We start from the raw sequence: 17,830 nt of genomic DNA on the forward strand, positions 1-17,830 counted from the left end.
CAATAAATTATGTGGAAGAAAATGTTACATTTTTTCCATAAATTTCATATGCTCAGCTGCAGTGTCTTGGTTAAAAATACAAAACTGATGCAAACAAATTACATTACTGCAGTCATCAGTTTTAAAAGTATTAACCTATACCTTGTATGAGAAATTTGGAAATAATAGGTCAGTTTTTCATAAATGTAAAAGTTCTGTAAATGTAAAAAACAAAGTACCGCCATGATGCATGATAAAATATACCATACTAAATGGTAACCATATTTGTGTACTGTGGTGCTCCAATGAACTTCAAAGAGCACAATGGAATCTTTCCAAAATAGTATTTTATGATTTTTATTTCTAAAGCTGGCTACAATGGTATTTAAAATCATGTGCTACGTACTGAACTATATGTCAATAGTCCAAATCAAGGCACTGCCGTGGTGTATTTTGTTCGTATTTTCTTGTCTCAAAAAAAAAACTACTACTAGCTACTGAATTATCATAATTTTTGACCTTGATACTTCAAGATACTGAAAATAGATGGTACTTTACTGTTATCATGTACTTACCTCAAAAAAGCGCAATGAGTGAATACATTTTTTACAATGAAAGGAAAACAGTGATTTAACATGTCGCATTGTGTTTGTTATTACCAGGTTTAGGTTATTATATTACAGCCCGTGAGTTCACAGAAACGAAACCGCGCAGAAATTAATTTCTCATTCGTCACGTCACAGACCGAACTACCCTGGAACTACCCACTTGCGCGCGTGTCCTCCTATGACTCACAAGAGGATATGACGAACTTACGAGCACCCACAATTCCCCGCGCAGATCCGCTTTCCCTTCCTTGAGAGTTAAGATGGCGGACCGGCGGCGACGGAGACGGCGCGCCTCTCAGGACAGCGAGGAGGAGGACGAGTCCGCCTCGGGCTCCGAGAGCGGGAGATCTTCCTCGGCCAGCCGGAAGCCTCGCGGAAGAGACCCCGAGCCGGTCGAAGTGCCAGTGGAGCGCGTCGCCACCAAAAGAGACGATGAGTCGGAGTGTGTGAGTGTGTGGCTATAAATCTGCTTTTATAATCAGGGCCGATCTGAGTGTGTGCGGGCTATAATGTTTCAATCGCTCTAAACACTTTTAAACGTGGGTTAAGACGTGATATAACCGTAGACATTTCATGATGTAACGTTAGCTTTAGGGTATTCGTCTTCAGCCCTTGATGGGACGTTAACGTTAGATGTTCAAGTGTGTAACAGTCGCCTATTCATAGTAATTTTACAGGGATCCTGTACTATCCCTGATGTGTCTGTGGTTCTGTTTAAATGTATATTTAGTGCTGAGCTCTTTTGACCTTAAAATGACCAGCGTTCCATGATTTAACCCAGCGGTTCTCCATCCTGGTCCTGGAGGTTCCCTGGCCCTGCATGTTTTAGATGTCTCTCCTCATTTGATCTTACACCCCTAACTTAACTCATCAGCTCAGTAGGCTCCCTGAACAGAATTGGGTGTGTCAGGTTAAGGAGACCCCTGAGATGTCTAGGACCTCCAGGAGAAACACTGATCTAACCTGATACTACTTGCGAGTAATGGCAAATACATCTGGTTGGCTTGAAGATGCTGCATAAGACATTTAGCTTTTTGATAAGCAAACCAGATGACATTTGGCTTCTGATCTGGTCTGTCACTCTGACTGTGCCAGTCCGCAATGGGAAGAGAAAGATCTGCTGACCGTCAAGAGGAAGTTCATTATTGTTTTTAAACCGGATGTTATGAACTATCAAGTTTGCCGTTGTTGCTAATTCTTGGGTTGGAGATGTAGACAAGGCTTTTGTTGATTAAGTGTGCTTTGTTTGGCTGGTTATTTGATTCTGATCTCTTTCTATTAAGGAAAGTGAAGATGGCGTTGGTGAAGGTGAGTGTATATCTTTCACTGTTATTTTTTGTTTTGTTTTTTGTGACCACAAGCTCGCAAGTATCTGCTTTCAAAATTATTCCTGTAGTCCAATAGGTTCATGAACTGCTACCACTTTAGTGTGTGGATGTGTGATTTCATGCTCTCAGAAATGAACAGACTTGCTGAAATGGCTGACTTCTTTTCTTCAGCAGTGCTATCAGACTATGACAGTGCTGATCTGGAGGAGAATGGATCGCACACGGAGGTAAGTCTCTATGGCAACACAGTTTTAGGGGGGGGGCTAAATCAGTTCTGTAAAAGACAATGCCGCGATGAATCCGTACAGATCCAGACTGGTGCTTGCTGGGGTGTGTGTGGGGGTACAGAATGTCTACATTACAGGCAATCTGTTTTTTTGCTCAGTCGTTGTGAGAGCACTACCCTTTCTTTGTGGAGAATTTGGATTTGAGAGTGTAATTATGGTTTAATTTAGTCGCTTTAAATGTCAAGCTTGAAATGGACCTGCCTAATTTATGATTTAGAAAGGACTGATTTAGAAGAGACTCAGCTGGGGAGATTTTCGTAAGCATTAAATGTGGTTTGCTCCTCTCGGGCATTATGAGTGCTGCCAATACCGAGTCCCACGCTGTTAGTGCATCTGTAGTCCTCGTCTAATTTTAGTAGACTTGGAATGATGCACCATCCTCACTTTTTGCTACTCTTCCTCCTTATGCAAGTAGCATTTTGATGATTGCAGGCAGGGCCATCGCTAGTGGGGTGAAAGGTGGTGACAATTATAGGGGGCCCCACAAAATCCAGCAGTTATACTATATAGGCCCCTGTTGTATAAATAATTCTAATATTTATCTTAGTTGTATGCCTGAGATTTAAATGCAAACCACAAAAACACGCAATTTGGTTAAATATATTTTTCCAAATATCTGCTTCTCTTACCTCCCTAAAAATGGTATAGTCTGATCTAAAGTATTTATTAATTATTCAGTCAGTGACAGACATCAGATTGACCCAATACAATTGTAAGTGCCACCCCAGCTCGTGAAAAGAACCAATCAGAGTTGAGGCGGCAGCTGCCTGAAGTTAACGATGAACTTAGTGGAAGAGCAGGTGACTGACTGACTGAAAAATGTCGGAGAAAAGAAAACTTAAATCAGGGTAACAGAAACGCCATGAAAAGAAGGAGAGGAAGGCCAGGACAGTTGTTGTATCCCAGTCGATCAAGACGTTCTTAAAGACGGGTTGTACTGTTATTTCGCTGGGAATAAGAACACTACCGTCTACAGCCTCGCCTGGTACTACTGTCGCTTTTCATTATCGGTGAGCACCACAATCGACCGAATAATTACGTGTTCAAAATCCCTGTCTTTTTACACTATTGTAAATAGAGTTTTAAAAAAAAAAAGACACGAGTCGCGACGCATTGCATAATGCACATGACCTTCCGGCTGACGATGTATTTTATTACATCAAGAAAACACAAATACAACACACTGCACGTGAATGAATAAATGTATTAGCTTTATTTCTTTATTTTCTTGTCAATTTCTAAATGTTTACTTTTTGATTTATGAATTATAACAGACTGATGGGGAAAAAGAACATTATTTTGCTGTTACTTTTTTATAATTGGTTTTATTATTATTTAACAATTTCTTGCTTTTTGTTAGTTTTTATTAGCTGTAATTTATATATGCACATTTAACTTTTAAAATAAAGGTTTTACAACAACATCACCATCTTCAGTTATTTGTGGATATATACATCAATATATTTTCAGGGGGCCCCGAATCCTCTAGCTACGGCCCTGATTGCAGGACTTGTCATCAGGTAATTTAGGCATATTAGAGAGCGCTAGTTTATTGCTTGTGGCACCTGCCGAGTGCACTTGGATGGGGTTGTAGATCTCGGCTCATCGGGTTCAGTCTTGGATGCTGATGTTTGCTCCACTTTGTTTGGTGTCCTAGCAACCCGCTCGTTCAGACCTACGTAAAGCTGGCTTTAATTCACTGCACACAAACACAGACTGCTCACGGTTTCAGAATGCTGTGTTTAGGAGAGATTTCAAAACTGGCACAACCATGTAAAATGTGGATTCATTTATTTTTCTTTTTTTTTTCTTAAGTTGGGAATGATTTTGTTTCGTAAATATACGGTGTACCATGTCTTGTGGTGCAGATACTATATAAATAGTGAAAATAAACGCATGAATGTTTTATGAATGTCAAGAATGTTTTAAGTATTTAATTTACTAAATTCCTGAAAAATAAAAACATCTATCTATCTGTTTATCTTTCTAATTGAGTTTTTTTATATTTATATTTTATTTCAGCCTTGTTCAGTTAACAAAAAACAGGTTTTCATTTTTCTAATGGAATTTTTTTGCATTTTGTTTCTGGTTCAAATATGCTGATATTTTTCTGGTTATACTTTATTTTAAGGTTGCGCTTGTTACAGTGTAATTGCACTAAGTAGGGAGTAATATAATTGACAATGTGTTCTTTTAGGTTTAGTTGCTTTTAATTATGGATCATTTACTGTTGTTTCTCTTTCAAGTACATGTAACGTGTGACAAGCACACTGTGAAATACTGTTACCATTTGTTCTTGTAGTTTTATAGCTTTGCGGTTCTAAAAATTGTGATTGTACTTTAATGGAGATTGATGTGCAGTGTGAGCATTTTGGCTTGTCTTTCCTGACCTGGGAATTTGCTGTTATTTGGTGTTGTTCCTCTCAGGGAGGAGAGGATGAGGAGGAAGGAGAGCATTTTAGTGACGACGAAGCCTCACGTCCTGCTGCAGAACCGAAGCCCGCTGCAGATGCCCCGACAGAAGAGCTTGTTGAGGCGGAGGAAAGAGATGAAGGGGTCAAGGAAGTTAAAACAGATGAGAAGGAGAATCTAGCCGGGGAGCGACAGAGTGGGGATGGACAGGTATGGAAGAACAGAACATTGCATTTTTTATGACCGATATAGGATGAGGCATACCGTTTATGTTGATATACAGTGGCCTAGTGAAAGACACAGAGTGAGCTGCTGCGGGGAAAGTGCACAATCCAATTGTCCTTAACATGAAACATGCCTTATATCAAGGCCTTCAAAATAATTAGTAGTTAATGTATATAGTTGAACGTGGCTTGCCCCGTCAGATTCTCTGACAGATACATGTGCAAAGCGTTTGAGATGTGGTGTTTTCCTCGGTGCATAACTTGCATTTCACATGTAGATTCTCCATCTTTAAATGTAAAAGTCTCCACTAAACTTCACAGACTTTAGTGAACCAGCACCATATTTGTTATTAGACATTTAAATGTGCAATATGTAGAATTGTAAACCTACAAGTAAGTGTATTTTTATGACCGCAGTAACTGTAAAGTAACTAATGTAATGAAATATTACTAGGCTAATATTACTAAGCTCAGATGAGTGAATGTATTCCTCTTATCTGTTAACTTTTAGTCTGTGTTTTTGTTTAGTTTCAATTTTAATTTAGTGATTAACTTCTGCTTTAAAATGCAATATTTTTGTTTTTAGATTGTAATGTTGTTACAATAGAATGTAATGTGATTTTAACCCCTTTTTTCACATATAGCCTTCAATATAAACCTTGTTTGTAAGACAATATTGGGCAGAATGTCAAATAACTTTTTTTTTTTTTTAAATAGTTTTTATTTTAATCTGAATAATAGGAAAAAGGAGAATATTAGGGGTGTAACAATATATTGTCACAATTTAAAGCAATGCAAAAATGCAACATGTACTGTGGATAGTGAGAATCTGTATTATATAGTTCACCCAAAATGAAAACTTGCGTTGTGGGAATTTTTTTTATTATCATTTTTTTATGTCTGCACTACATTTAACTACTATATATAATGCCATGCGTTAATATTTGAGGGTCCTGATAATGCCAAATGTCTTGTTACCTGTAAAAAGTGGCCTATATTATTTTAAATATATCTAGTCAGTGGCAGAGTGCAAGCATATTCGTCTACAATAATTCTGTATTTTCAGCTTCAGAATCATGAATGATTTTATTGTGGTGTCACTATTGTCTGTGCATTGGGTTTCCATCACCAAGTGCAAGCCTATTCATTTCCACTGCCAATGTAATACCAAATTTAGCATTTTAATCAACTGTACATTTTTTTAACCGTTTACCATATGTCTTGGAATGTCGCAATATCGAATCGTGACATGAGAGTATTGTTACACCCCTAGAGAATATATAGCGAGATATACCGTATATCAACTACAAAAATACAGAGATACACGTTTTTTTTGGGCCATGGTGTCCAGCCCTATCTTTTTCTAGACTAAATATCTGGCAGGGTCCAGTTTCAGTTTTTGTGGTAGGAATGACATTTAAACTCTCTGTATTAGCAAGAACCTCTGGCTCTGTGTGCAAGAACTGTTTTAATTTGTTTCAAACTAAATCCACAGGCTGGACCAAGATGATGTTAAATCTCACTGCCACACTGATGTTCTTAATTGTAAATTACTTAAGACTCCTAAATGATTACAGGAAAGCACAGAGGACCCTGAGAATAAATCAGGAAGTCAAGGCCTGAAGCTGGATGATGATGAGGACCGGAAGAATCCAGCCTACATCCCCCGAAAAGGCCTTTTCTTTGAGCATGACGTGAGAGGCCAGGCTACAGAGGAGGAGAGGTGAGAGACCAGATGGATTTTCTCTCCGGGAAAATATACCCTTGCTACTATAAAATCATATTTTAATGATTGGAATTTGTTTAAGATGAGTTTCAAGTGTTGAATCTGACACAAATGGTTGGTAATTCTCTCTTTTTCTATGCACTCATCTGTCACTAGGCCAAAAGGCAGACACAGGAAGTTGTGGAAGGACGAGGGCCGATGGGAACACGACAAGTTCCGCGAAGAGGAGCAGGCGCCAAAATCACGCGAAGAACTTATCGCTCTTTACGGTTATGACATCCGCAACGGTTCAGGGCAGAGTGATGGACGATCGTACCGCTCCCGAAAACCCAGGTTAGGTCATGGTTATTTCTTTGCCGTTTGGTATGTGGTGGTAAAATTTCTTTTTTATTATTATTATTATTATTAAACAGTGGTTTACTGAACAAATTGTGCCTCTGTCTTTAAATTAATTCAGTTATAATTAAAAGTTTCTTAAGGATAAAAAAATTCTCTGCTAATGCATTAAACTATATAGAGAGCCCTTACTTGCTTCAGTTGCTGTTTATTTTTAGATAAATTAATCACTCAAAAAACAAATTGTATGCAAACATGTGAACTGCACATAAGGCAGTTTTTGCATTAATGCAAAAATTTTATGTTTTTGCTCCAATTTGTTGTTGAAATATAATCATATTCACACTGGCTGTCATTTTTATGACAGATATTTTAAACGTACATTAAATAATAAAGACATGACTTACAGGTTAAGTAAAATATTTGGGCTAATAGAGGGCGTATTTAGCGAAAGAGTTCATTTCTCTAGCTGAATAACAAGCTGTGGACACTGAATGAGTTGCCTGAGGTAAATATAATTATACGTGGGATATTGTTTACAAGCTGTTTCACTGATGTCTTTCTGCAGTTGAAACACTGAGCGATTACGCAAGATATACATTTCAGTAAGATGTACTGTATCTTTCAACATACCTTCAGATGTTCATTCATGTTTATTAGGAAGAGATGATCGCGTTCACTCGCGCTGCTGCTTAAACTGAGGCGCCTATATAGTGATCTGTCATGCCACATTAAAGAGCATCAAAAGACCATTTGTTTGAATTTTGTAATAAAATTTACATGATTTGAAAAGTGACATTGTTTCTTAACGAAATTAATAAAGCGCGGTGGTTTGGCTTAAACGCTGTATTTGTTTCTTAACGAAATTAATAAAGCGCGTTGGTTTGGCTTAAACACTGTATTTGTCTTGTACATAAGACACGAAAATGTAATAAAATGTCAAGGAGGAAAAATTCATTTTGTGACATAAGTGAGGTCAACCTCAACTATAGGGGCTTTCGCACCGGAGGAACCTTTTCATAGTTCCTAGAACTATTAGCGAAAGTACCTGGATGTCGGCGCGTTTGCACGCAGGAACTAGGAACTCTTTTGGAGGAACTAATTTAGGTCCTAGTGGGGTCTAAACCAGCACAATAGGAACTATCAGTGACGTTAGTGTACGAGGATTGCAAAACCGTGAAATGCCAGCACCTGCCATTTTTAAAAAAGCTATGTAAACACAGATTATAGCCTATATGTTTACTCCAGAAACGAACTATACGAACATGGAAAACAGTGATAGATGGGTCTATACCTTTTACGCTGATAGATGGGCCTATACCTTTAACCCAATGCAACTTGGGGACCAAGCGAAGCATGATCATGTATTTCTGCTCAGCTAGTGACACTGGACATCAACCGCACGCCATATGCTAATAACTTTTCATAAACTGTCTACTTTTTTTTTAATGTATAACAGTTCTATCCAATGACGTGTTAGACAGGACTGTTAGACAGATCGTAAACTAATGAACACGGAGAATGCGAGCACTGTTGGTTTGCTTACGCTCTGGCATTCTCAGCGCCATCAAAATAAGTCACAACAACGAGCGGTGCTTGCGTCACTTTAAAGTTCCTACTGGTGGTGTGAATGCAACAGGAAAACGTTCTAGGGGACCATTAGTTCTCGGGAAAGCACCCGGTTGGCTAGTTCCTAGAACTATCTGGTGCGAAAGCCCCTAATGGGCCAGGGCTGGGCGGGGCAGCGGCGGGAGGGTTGCGTTTGGTACGCCATGAGAGAATCGCGATGCGTACCGTGGGTGGTGCATTGCGTTTTTTCGGTTTTAGTTTGAATATTGTTACACCCCTAATATTTATATACTAATATTTCAATTGTATAAACATATCATTTGTACATACACTACCATTCAAAAATTAGGTCAGTAAGATTTTTATAAAAATAAATATGAAGTAACTTTTATTACTTTTTACTTTTTTTTATAACTTACTAATACTTAATATGCATTAAATTGTTCAAGTAAAGTGGCAGTAACATTTATAATGTTAGAAAAAGATTTCTATTTCAAAGGTGTTCTTTTAAACTTTCTATTCTGTCCTAAAACCTATCAGGGTTTAAAAAAAGAAGAAAAAATTAAGCAGCATAACTGTTTTCAGCATATTAGAATGATTTCTGAAGGATCATGTAACACTGAAGAGTAATGATGCTGAAAATTCAGCTGTGACATCACAGGAATGTGTTACATTTTAAAATGTATACAAAAACAGTTGTTTTAAATTGTAATAATTTCACAATATAACTTTTTCTTTTTTCATTGCAGATATTCTGTTTCACCCAGTCGGGAGCCTAGGCGCCACCGTGACGGAGAGAAGTCTTTGCGTACAACATGGCAGGGGCCTCCACCTGGCCACCGCAATAGCCCTCAGTCTGTTACCCTACAGTCAGGTCCACCTCCTGCTCCCCATGCAGCACCCAAACCCTCCGGGCGACCCTCGACTCAACCTCCGCAGCGCAGCTTCCAGGGCAGTCGAGCCTCGTCGGCCCCCCACAGGACAGAAGGACGAGGATACCCGAAGCCCAGTCTAGACGGCCCGCCACCTCGAGGTGTGCGGGCACAGCCTGTGGAGGGTGAAAGGGGCCCGAGGCTCAGGGGCCGCGGCTCACATGCTGTTCATGCTGACCGTAGCCCAGCCGTGGTGGTGGAGGACATCCGCAGTGAGGAAGAAGATGAAGAGGGTGAGATTCCAACAGCCACGACTACGTACACTGCTCACCACTACAAGACGGAGAGAGAAAGGGTTCCGTCATCACGAAAGCAAGATCCAGGCCCAGTGATGGACGGGGGCAGTGCAGCCGGTCAGGTGCGAGAAACATCTCCGCCTCAGGAGAGGCCGGTGGAGAAGAAATCGTACTCGCTTGGGCGGAGGGCGACGCGAACGCGACCGTCTGATCTCAGCAAGCAGGCATCGTTAGACGACTCTTCGCCCACGGTCCAGCAAACCCCAGTGCCAGCGAAGACTGAGTCGTGGCAAGAGCAAAGTGAAGCAGGAACACAAGGTGGACTAACAGGGCTCGACCAGGACCTGGCCCGCCTCAGCCTGGCAGGGCAGAACTGGGCCCAGAGCCAACCCTCCTACCTGCAGGCTGAGATGAGAGGTAATAATTACTTTTTCTATAATTGTTTTACAACCATTTTTTAAGAAGAGTGGTTCTACATTTCCTGCATTTTTTTGTTGTTGTCCCTAACAGGCATCCGTGGTCCCATGCACATGGCAGGAGGCCCTCAACAGTACGGAAACATGGAGGATATAGTGAGTTAGCTGGTCCATCAATAATTGCCTAATTATGGTACATGGATTTTTAATCCTATTTAGTCTTATTTTCTGGAATATAAGTTGCATATCATCTAAAGGTGCTGCAACTTGCATTCCAATACTTGTTTACTAATTAATGTCAAGTACACAAAACATGTGCAAAGCGCACACAGTTGGATTTGTTTCAATGCAAATAAATCTATTTATGCTTTGAATGTGCAACGCCTACATCTCAAAATTAGTTTATTTTTCAAAATGTCTGTTGCACTCAAATGAACATCACAATACGGAAGAAAAGATCGGTCTCGGTTTCCGTTTCATCACCACTTTAACACTGATCCTAGATGTTCCTCTGTAAAGGCCAATTCAGCAAATGTGTTTAGCAAATTCAAAGTGCATAAATGATTCGCACCTAGCTTAATGCACAGCTGAAATGTACAAAGGACCTAAATTATAGTGCAATTAAAAGAATGTCGCAGGGTGAGTGCACACTTTGAATGTGGTGTGTCCAGAGGGATTCATTCAAATATAATTTTTATAAAATAAAAACGGAAGCTGATTAGAGAGATAAGATACAGCCTTGCATTTCATCAGTTATTTCTTGTTCTCAGGGTGTTGGTGGTGGCCGGGCTAAGCGGTATTCATCACAGCGCCAGAGGCCAGTTCCTGAGCCTGCGCCCATGCACATAGGAGTCATGGAGGGTCATTATTATGAACCCAGTGAGTGCAGTACTCCTGCAGTTCTAAGTTAAATGGGTCACACGTGTGTCCTAAATTCACCTACTGAATGTAGTAATATTAATTGTTTTATTTTTATGATGATCATACAAGCAAGATAACTATCATGTCTTCGTTCAGTGTCTTTCCAGGGACCAATCTACACACATGGGGAGAGTCCAGCAGCCTTGCCCCCTCAAAGCATGCTTGTTCAACCTGAAATGCACCTGCCACACCCCACTCACCCAGGACACCCAGGTGAGAGATGTGAACATCTGCTTGAAGTTGACTCTTTGCTAAATGCATGTTACTGATCTTTTTGGGAACAATTCGTCCTTCCAAGTTATTTCTTGATAATTTTCCCCTGTGGTGAAAATCAAGTTTTTTTTTTTTTTAATCTGGTTTATACTACCGTGCAAAGGCAAAAGACCGTAACTTCGTTTTTTGGTTGGAAATTAGTTATTGATATGTTTGGCACATTCAAGACCTCCTTTATCATGTGGATAAGTATCTTGAGTCAATTCTGTTGTTTTTTCGAGAAAATAATGGGTTGTCTTAACCGTAACTTCCAAAAGCCCATGAGAAACCAAGGCAGAACACCGTAACACCAGTTACCGCTCTTTGGCTTTGTTTTGGAACGCTCATATTGAGTTACAGTACACTAGGGTTGGGCGGTATTTCGGTAATATCGTATACCGCGGGGTCTTAAAATAGCAACGGTATCAGTTTCAATACCGTCATTACCGGCACTTATATATAATAAATAAATATAATTTATGCAATGCCTAAAAATGCTTATGTAGTTGTCATCAAGTGACAGTGTGGAGGAGAAAGAGAGAGAGAGAGAAGGGAGAGGCGGTAAATACTGACTAGGCAATTTGTAAATGTTGCAATAAAAAAGGTGACCGCGAGAGATGGAAACACCTCTAACCTAATGTCGCATCTCCGAAACAACCACCCACTCACTGCTGCGAGGAGGCATTTTGCCCGAGTTCATTAAATAAGCGCATTAGTTTATATTTGTTAAAATATTATAATGTTATTTTTTTTACGTTGATGATGAAAACTGAACAGCACGAGTAAGATGGGATGCATCGGGAGTCAGACATTGACCACTTAATTAAGTTTAGTTTTGTAAAAGGCCTTTCTTTAAAGTGAATTTCGTTTTGTATAAATTGTATCCTAATTTTAACAATTTTTTTTTATCAACCAATAATAAATAAGAATCAAATATAGCAGACAACATAATCATGACATGATCGTGCGCTGGCGCGCCGCGGTCACTTGCATTGAAATCTCATCATAAATTAACCGAAACTCAGTGTATGTCTCACAGACATGACAGATATCTAAATAAAGCTTGAAATTTCATTAAACGAAACAATTCAAAACGAAAAGAAATAGGCCACTCGCTGAATATTTAATCCATGATGTGCATTTCTCTCTATGCGCGTTCATACGGAAATGGCGATCATCAAATTAAACAAAACTATTCCAAACGAAAAGAAATCGGCTAGCCTACTCTCTGATTATTTAATCCATGATGTGCATTTCTCTCTATCGTTCACTATGGAGATGGCGATTCATCAATGTCTTTAAACGAAACAATTCAAAAGGAAAAGAAATATAGGCAGCATACTCTCTGATTAATCCAGGATGTGCATTTCTCTCTATACGCGCGTTCACCACGGAGATATCAATCGTCAATTTCTTTAAACGAAACAATTCAAAACGAAAAGAAAAAGGCTAGCCTATATCTTCTGATTATGTAATCCATGATTTGCATTTCTCTCTATATATGCGCGTTCACTAGGAGAACTTAATCTTTGCAGCACTGACAGAAAAGTTGTATTAATAAAAATCTATGGACGCGTGTCACCGGATTTACAAATGCACTTCTGGCTTGTTGCTTGTTAATTTAATTTAAATGAATTAATAAAATGAATACAATTGTCATAATTAAAATAATTAAATATTATTAATTGTCCCATTTTTGCTCATTTATAAATAGTATTTATATCTACCACCCCCTCAGCACCTGGGATAAGCAATTATTTGGCGCCACCATATTATAACGGCCCACGTATTAAAAATAGTCGAGTCTAAATAGGGCTCCGGCTCATAATTACATTTAATGCCGTCAACAGGGATCAGACACAACGTGCACGGGTTGGCCTTGATTTTTTTGTGGGGTTTTTTTGTGCCCGATCTGGTATTCAGTTTCTGAACGGTGTAGGCACAAGCCAATAGTTTGGTGACGCTGTCTGAGCCTTATGTCATAATTTTTAATTAGTCAAGGTACTACCGTATACCCCGGTAAAATAGGGAGGAGGTTTGACGGTATCAAAATTTGGATACCGCCCAAGCCTACAGTACACTGCCTTTGTTGAGCCGTCGTCAATATGAAGTTACTGTGCCGGCGTTCTGTCAAATAATGCTACCTATCAGATTGTACGGTGTTCTTCATTTTGTTTTACTCTCCATACAAATTGAAAGTAGCCTGTGTACTTTGTACAGCTGCCATCAGTCCCTGTAACTTCTGATGTCCTCAGAGCTTTGTCCTGCACAAATGTGGTCAGAACATTTAGTATGGTCAGAACCCGCTCCATCGACAAATGTGCGATATCGATCGCGAAGGATATATGCAGAGTTGACAGAAAAATGTTAAACATACCGTAGCAAATGAATACAACCAAAGAACTAAAGCCCCACCTCACCCAGTTCATTTAGTTTTGTCTGTCTCCGTCATTTATGTATGATTCCTCATTTGTGTTGATTTTAATACCCCAAAAGGAAGCTTTGATGTAATTTCAACATTAACGTTTCGAATATTTTCTGTTTCAGGCTTGCATCCGCACCAGTCGGGAGGGCCCATTCCCAACCCGGCTCTTTATGCTGCCCCACCCGTTTCTATGTCACCCGGGCAACCGCCTCCACAGCAGCTGCTACCCCCACCCTTCTACCCCCCACCAGGTGTCATGACCTTTGGGAACACCAACTACCCGTACCCAGCCGGTGCTACGCTACCTCCAATGTACCCCAACCCCCAGGTGAGCCTGTTAGACTATAAATAAGTGTTATTTGCTTCCTGTGATCAGTGCTGGGTGAATTACTTACAAATTGTAGTCCATTACTGAATACAAATTACATGATGACAAATTGGAGTAATCTATAACACATTTTAGGTAATATAATCTGACTACTTTTGGATTGATTTTATATTACTTTTAACCTAACTTATCACATAAGGCAGAATGAATCTCACTGATTTTGATTTTGTAGTTGCATAATTCTTTTAAGTGTACTGTAACATGCTTTTCATTGAGTTTTTGCAGTTTGACTACTATATTTTTACAGTATGCAAGTGCTGAATATACAGACATTCAGTACAATACTACTTGCAGTACATGCAGTATACAATTTATTATCATTACTACTGTAAGTTGCGATTTACTATGTTGTTTACGAAATTGCAAATTTTGTTTACTGTTATAATATACTTTTTTCTGTAACTGCATGCTTTGGATGCTGTTCTAAAATTTTATGTAGTGACTAGGGAGTGATCTGTCGTGTTTAGTTTTGACTGGCTGTGTGTAAGATCTGAAAGCATCATTTGATTTTGAGCACAGATAAAATGGTTTTGAGGCAATTGTTTTATTTTGCCTGAAGAATCAGATGTAGTTTGAAGATTTGGTTTTGTGTTTAAGGTTTTGAGAGATGTGTTTTAGCATTTCAGAAAAACTGTCATATAAAAATACGAGACAGAACATTTATTCCATTCTTTAACAACATCAGGTTTCCAAACTGGGATTTGTGAAGGAACAGCAGGGGGTTTGTAAATTGATGTAAATCTTATTATAAATGAAATCTTAAATGATAAATTAGAATAAGACCATCAAAATGAAATGTGGTAACGCTTCGTTTTACAGTCCTGTTCCCCATGTACATACTATGTACTTATTATAGTAATTACTAACCCTGAACCTACCCCTAAACCTAAGCTTAACCCATGTACTTACCTTATATTACCCAGTACTTTCTTAGGCAAGTACACTAAGTACATGTAAGTTAACACACTGTAAAATTAAGCATTATTACCCAGTATTTTCTTAGGTAAGTTTACGTAAGTTAACGTACTGTAAAATGAAGCGTTACCTGAAATGCTTTACTAAAAGTATGAAATATTTTATTTATGCTGTGGCTTCTCAATTGTGTAATTATAGCCGTCTGACTAGAGGCGGTCTGAGTGTGCCATTTCAAACATAAATATACACTTATCTGGACATGTAAGATCTCTCTCTTTTTTTTTTTTTTTTATAAAGGAAAAATTAAAGCCAAAAAAATTGGGAGATAAAATCAGTTGAATAATTTACTTCAATTTGTGAATATTAAATCAATAAAGTAACTAGTCTTATGATCATTTTAAAACGTAGACTAATTACAAGTATTTTCTTTTGTAATCTGATCGCATATAATCAGTCACTACTCAGCACTGTCTGTGATACTCCTAGTGTCACTATATCTCTGCTTCCTTCTGTGCGTCTCTCTCTTCAGGCACAGTCACAGGTATACGGTGGTGTGACGTACTACGACACGATGCAGCAGCAAGCTCAACCCAAACGCTCGCCGCCGCGACGTTCCTCTCATCCTGTTACAGTCAGACCTCCCCCTCCTGAGGTAACAGCATATTACATTCAGCAAGGAGAGCTCAATCAGGTGATTTCTAATGATGCACATTGCTACCATATTGGTTGCCTGCTGTATGTATTATAGTTTATGTATTGAATATTCATTAATGATTATTTACTTTGCTTAGGTGAACTAAAATGAATATACGTTTTTCATACTGTTCATTTCAGTCACAAAATACAATTGTGTTTGCATGCACAAATATAAACTACTGCGACTAATAATAATAAAAAAAATAACAATTTATACATGCCATGTATGTTTATTAATTACTAATCTGTTTTTTATTAGTGTGATTGTAAGGGTTGCCAGTTTTACATTGTATTTCTGTAGAGTATTACATTAACGGCTGATGTTCCATCCATCAGGACCAGAGCAGAAATCCCGCTGAGGAAATCCACTCCTAGCTGCCAGGGGGTGAGGAGGCAACGTGTCAGGACCAGCACCGCTTTTGTATAAATTGAATTCATCATTTAGGTTTTACCTTTAGTTGTTTTATTTTATTTTTTTCCGCCTTGCTTAGTTTCACTGTCTTCATCCAAGGTTCTGTTTGCAAGTGGTTCCTTCCTGTTGTACTTCCATTCATGACCAGCAAAGTGTTTTACCGTAGTTCAGCTAGGAATGAAATATGCAGTCTTAAACAGCGAGACCTTTTATTTTTCATTAGCCCCTGTATCGCTGATGTCTATGCTGACAGACTAATTGAAATTGTACTAGGCGGCTGGACTTTTGAATCGAGTGGTTAAGTTGGTTCTCTTACTTTTAAATTGCCATTTGCTCTGTTGTGCAAATGTTTTTATTAAATAAGGAGAAAAGCACTACACCAAACTACGTATGGTGAGTATGTGAAAAGATGGACCCGCATTTTTAATTCTTTTAATAAAGAGAGTTTGAAATCAGCCAGCGGACATCTGTCATACACCTTCAAATGCACAAATAAAGACCTTTTTGGGTCAAATTAAATCCCTTTTTGCATGTCAGTTTAAGACTGCTGTATCATTCTGACTGCTTAACTTGCTGTGATGGTGCTAGTCCCACTCCATCTGGGCCTGAACCCCTCAAACCTCCTCTTTCCCCATCTGTCTGGCTGTCCCTTTTATCTTTAACATTGTACTGTTGAATTCATTACTGTAATTCTATTGAAGCGAACCGTTGACCTTGCCAGATACTGACCTATTTGACGGTGGAACTTGCTTGATTAGCTTTCTATTGTAAGTGTACATAATAAAGTATATTAAAGCCAGTCGTTTAGTGAATAATACTAAGAACTAGTCATTTGTGAAATGCTGTCAATATGAACAAAGCAAGCAGGGAAACCTAGCCAAGCCTCTTTGACTTTGAATTTCATTTTTTTTTTAAATGAATTTGTAGTTATTTTTTTTTTTTTTTTTATAAATAGTTATGTTTGCAATTGTTTCCTTTGAGGCACACTGTACAGGCATGCATGGTTTTATAGATATATTTCTTTGTGAAAGCAACTCTAGATGATGAGTTTGGCTGTGAGCTGTTATTCTTTGCCCCACTGTGGGAGTGCTATGGATGCATCTTTTTCAGTCGTCCCCTTTATGATTGTTTCCCAAATTAAACCTAACAGTATAACTGAGATGTTGTCGTTCCCAGCGTTGTTTAGACATGGCTTGTAAAGACTATTAGAAGATATTGTATTACTTTCTATGCCTTAAAGAGTTCATTGGTTTAACATATCTGTTTTTGTTTGATTAGACCTGACAACACTGTGAGGGCTTGTATGTTTCATAGATGTTTGAATTTTTTTCAATTTGTTTTGTGGAGCAATGTCAGGAGATGAAATTAAATAAGAACTCAATATAACATTCAACTTGTCCTGACTATTTGGTTTAACCGTGATTTATTTGTTTGTAGCTCGGGGTGCACAATATATTGTATACCATATTGGCTTTTTTAGGGTTTAATTTAAGCAGTGTCTGAAATTGTATAATAGCTAAATCCACATGTAGCATTTAAAAAAGATTAGAAACCAATCATTTTTAAATATTACAAGGTCACTTGCTTTATTTATTTGGACAATCATTTTACAATTTTAATATCAGCCGTTTATTTGTTTTGGCCATAATTATCAATGTAGCCTACATAGTTTTGCCTAGTTGTTCCTTTATGCAGCTTCTGTTAAATTCTCCCATCTGACAAATGTCTCCGTTTTGCATTAAATTTTCAACGGCATTTAAAAAAACAA

At 38.5% G+C, this 17,830-nt stretch overlaps 1 protein-coding gene across 3 annotated transcripts; it reads left to right on the top strand.

Annotated features, from left to right (window-relative positions):
- Positions 1–524: 524 nt before the first annotated feature.
- casc3 (casc3 exon junction complex subunit) lies at positions 525–17,450 on the top strand. 3 transcript variants are annotated; one of them, XM_077212095.1, is made up of 13 exons: positions 525–1,033; positions 1,871–1,895; positions 2,087–2,142; positions 4,630–4,824; positions 6,416–6,561; positions 6,721–6,897; positions 9,219–10,054; positions 10,148–10,209; positions 10,824–10,932; positions 11,071–11,187; positions 13,774–13,979; positions 15,484–15,645; positions 15,987–17,450. In XM_077212095.1, exons 1-13 carry the CDS (start codon positions 848–850, stop codon positions 16,023–16,025), a joined length of 2,316 nt encoding a protein of 771 aa, XP_077068210.1. In that variant the 5' UTR covers positions 525–847; the 3' UTR covers positions 16,026–17,450. The 3 variants fall into 3 exon arrangements, with proteins under 3 accessions (XP_077068210.1, XP_077068212.1, XP_077068211.1); XM_077212097.1 differs by having other exon boundaries at positions 779–1,033; positions 15,484–15,606; XM_077212096.1 differs by lacking the exon at positions 1,871–1,895 and having other exon boundaries at positions 818–1,045; positions 2,074–2,142.
- The last annotated feature ends 380 nt before the right edge of the window (positions 17,451–17,830 follow it).

Source organism: Siphateles boraxobius, unplaced genomic scaffold, assembly GCF_051911475.1.
Source record: "Siphateles boraxobius isolate OS27281-9 unplaced genomic scaffold, OSU_SipBor_1 66, whole genome shotgun sequence".
NCBI classification, from domain to species: domain Eukaryota; kingdom Metazoa; phylum Chordata; class Actinopteri; order Cypriniformes; family Leuciscidae; genus Siphateles; species Siphateles boraxobius.

What these genes read in the sequence shown, in the direction of transcription:
- casc3 (XM_077212095.1), top strand. Translation starts at nt 848, where the DNA reads ATGGCGGACCGGCGGCGACGGAGACGGCGCGCCTCTCAGGACAGCGAG. An exon ending in CAGGCTACAGAGGAGGAGAG is followed by an intron (nt 6,562 to 6,720) that starts GTGAGAGACCAG and finishes ATCTGTCACTAG; the next exon opens with GCCAAAAGGCAGACACAGGA. An exon ending in AGCAAGGAGAGCTCAATCAG is followed by an intron (nt 15,646 to 15,986) that starts GTGATTTCTAAT and finishes TCCATCCATCAG; the next exon opens with GACCAGAGCAGAAATCCCGC.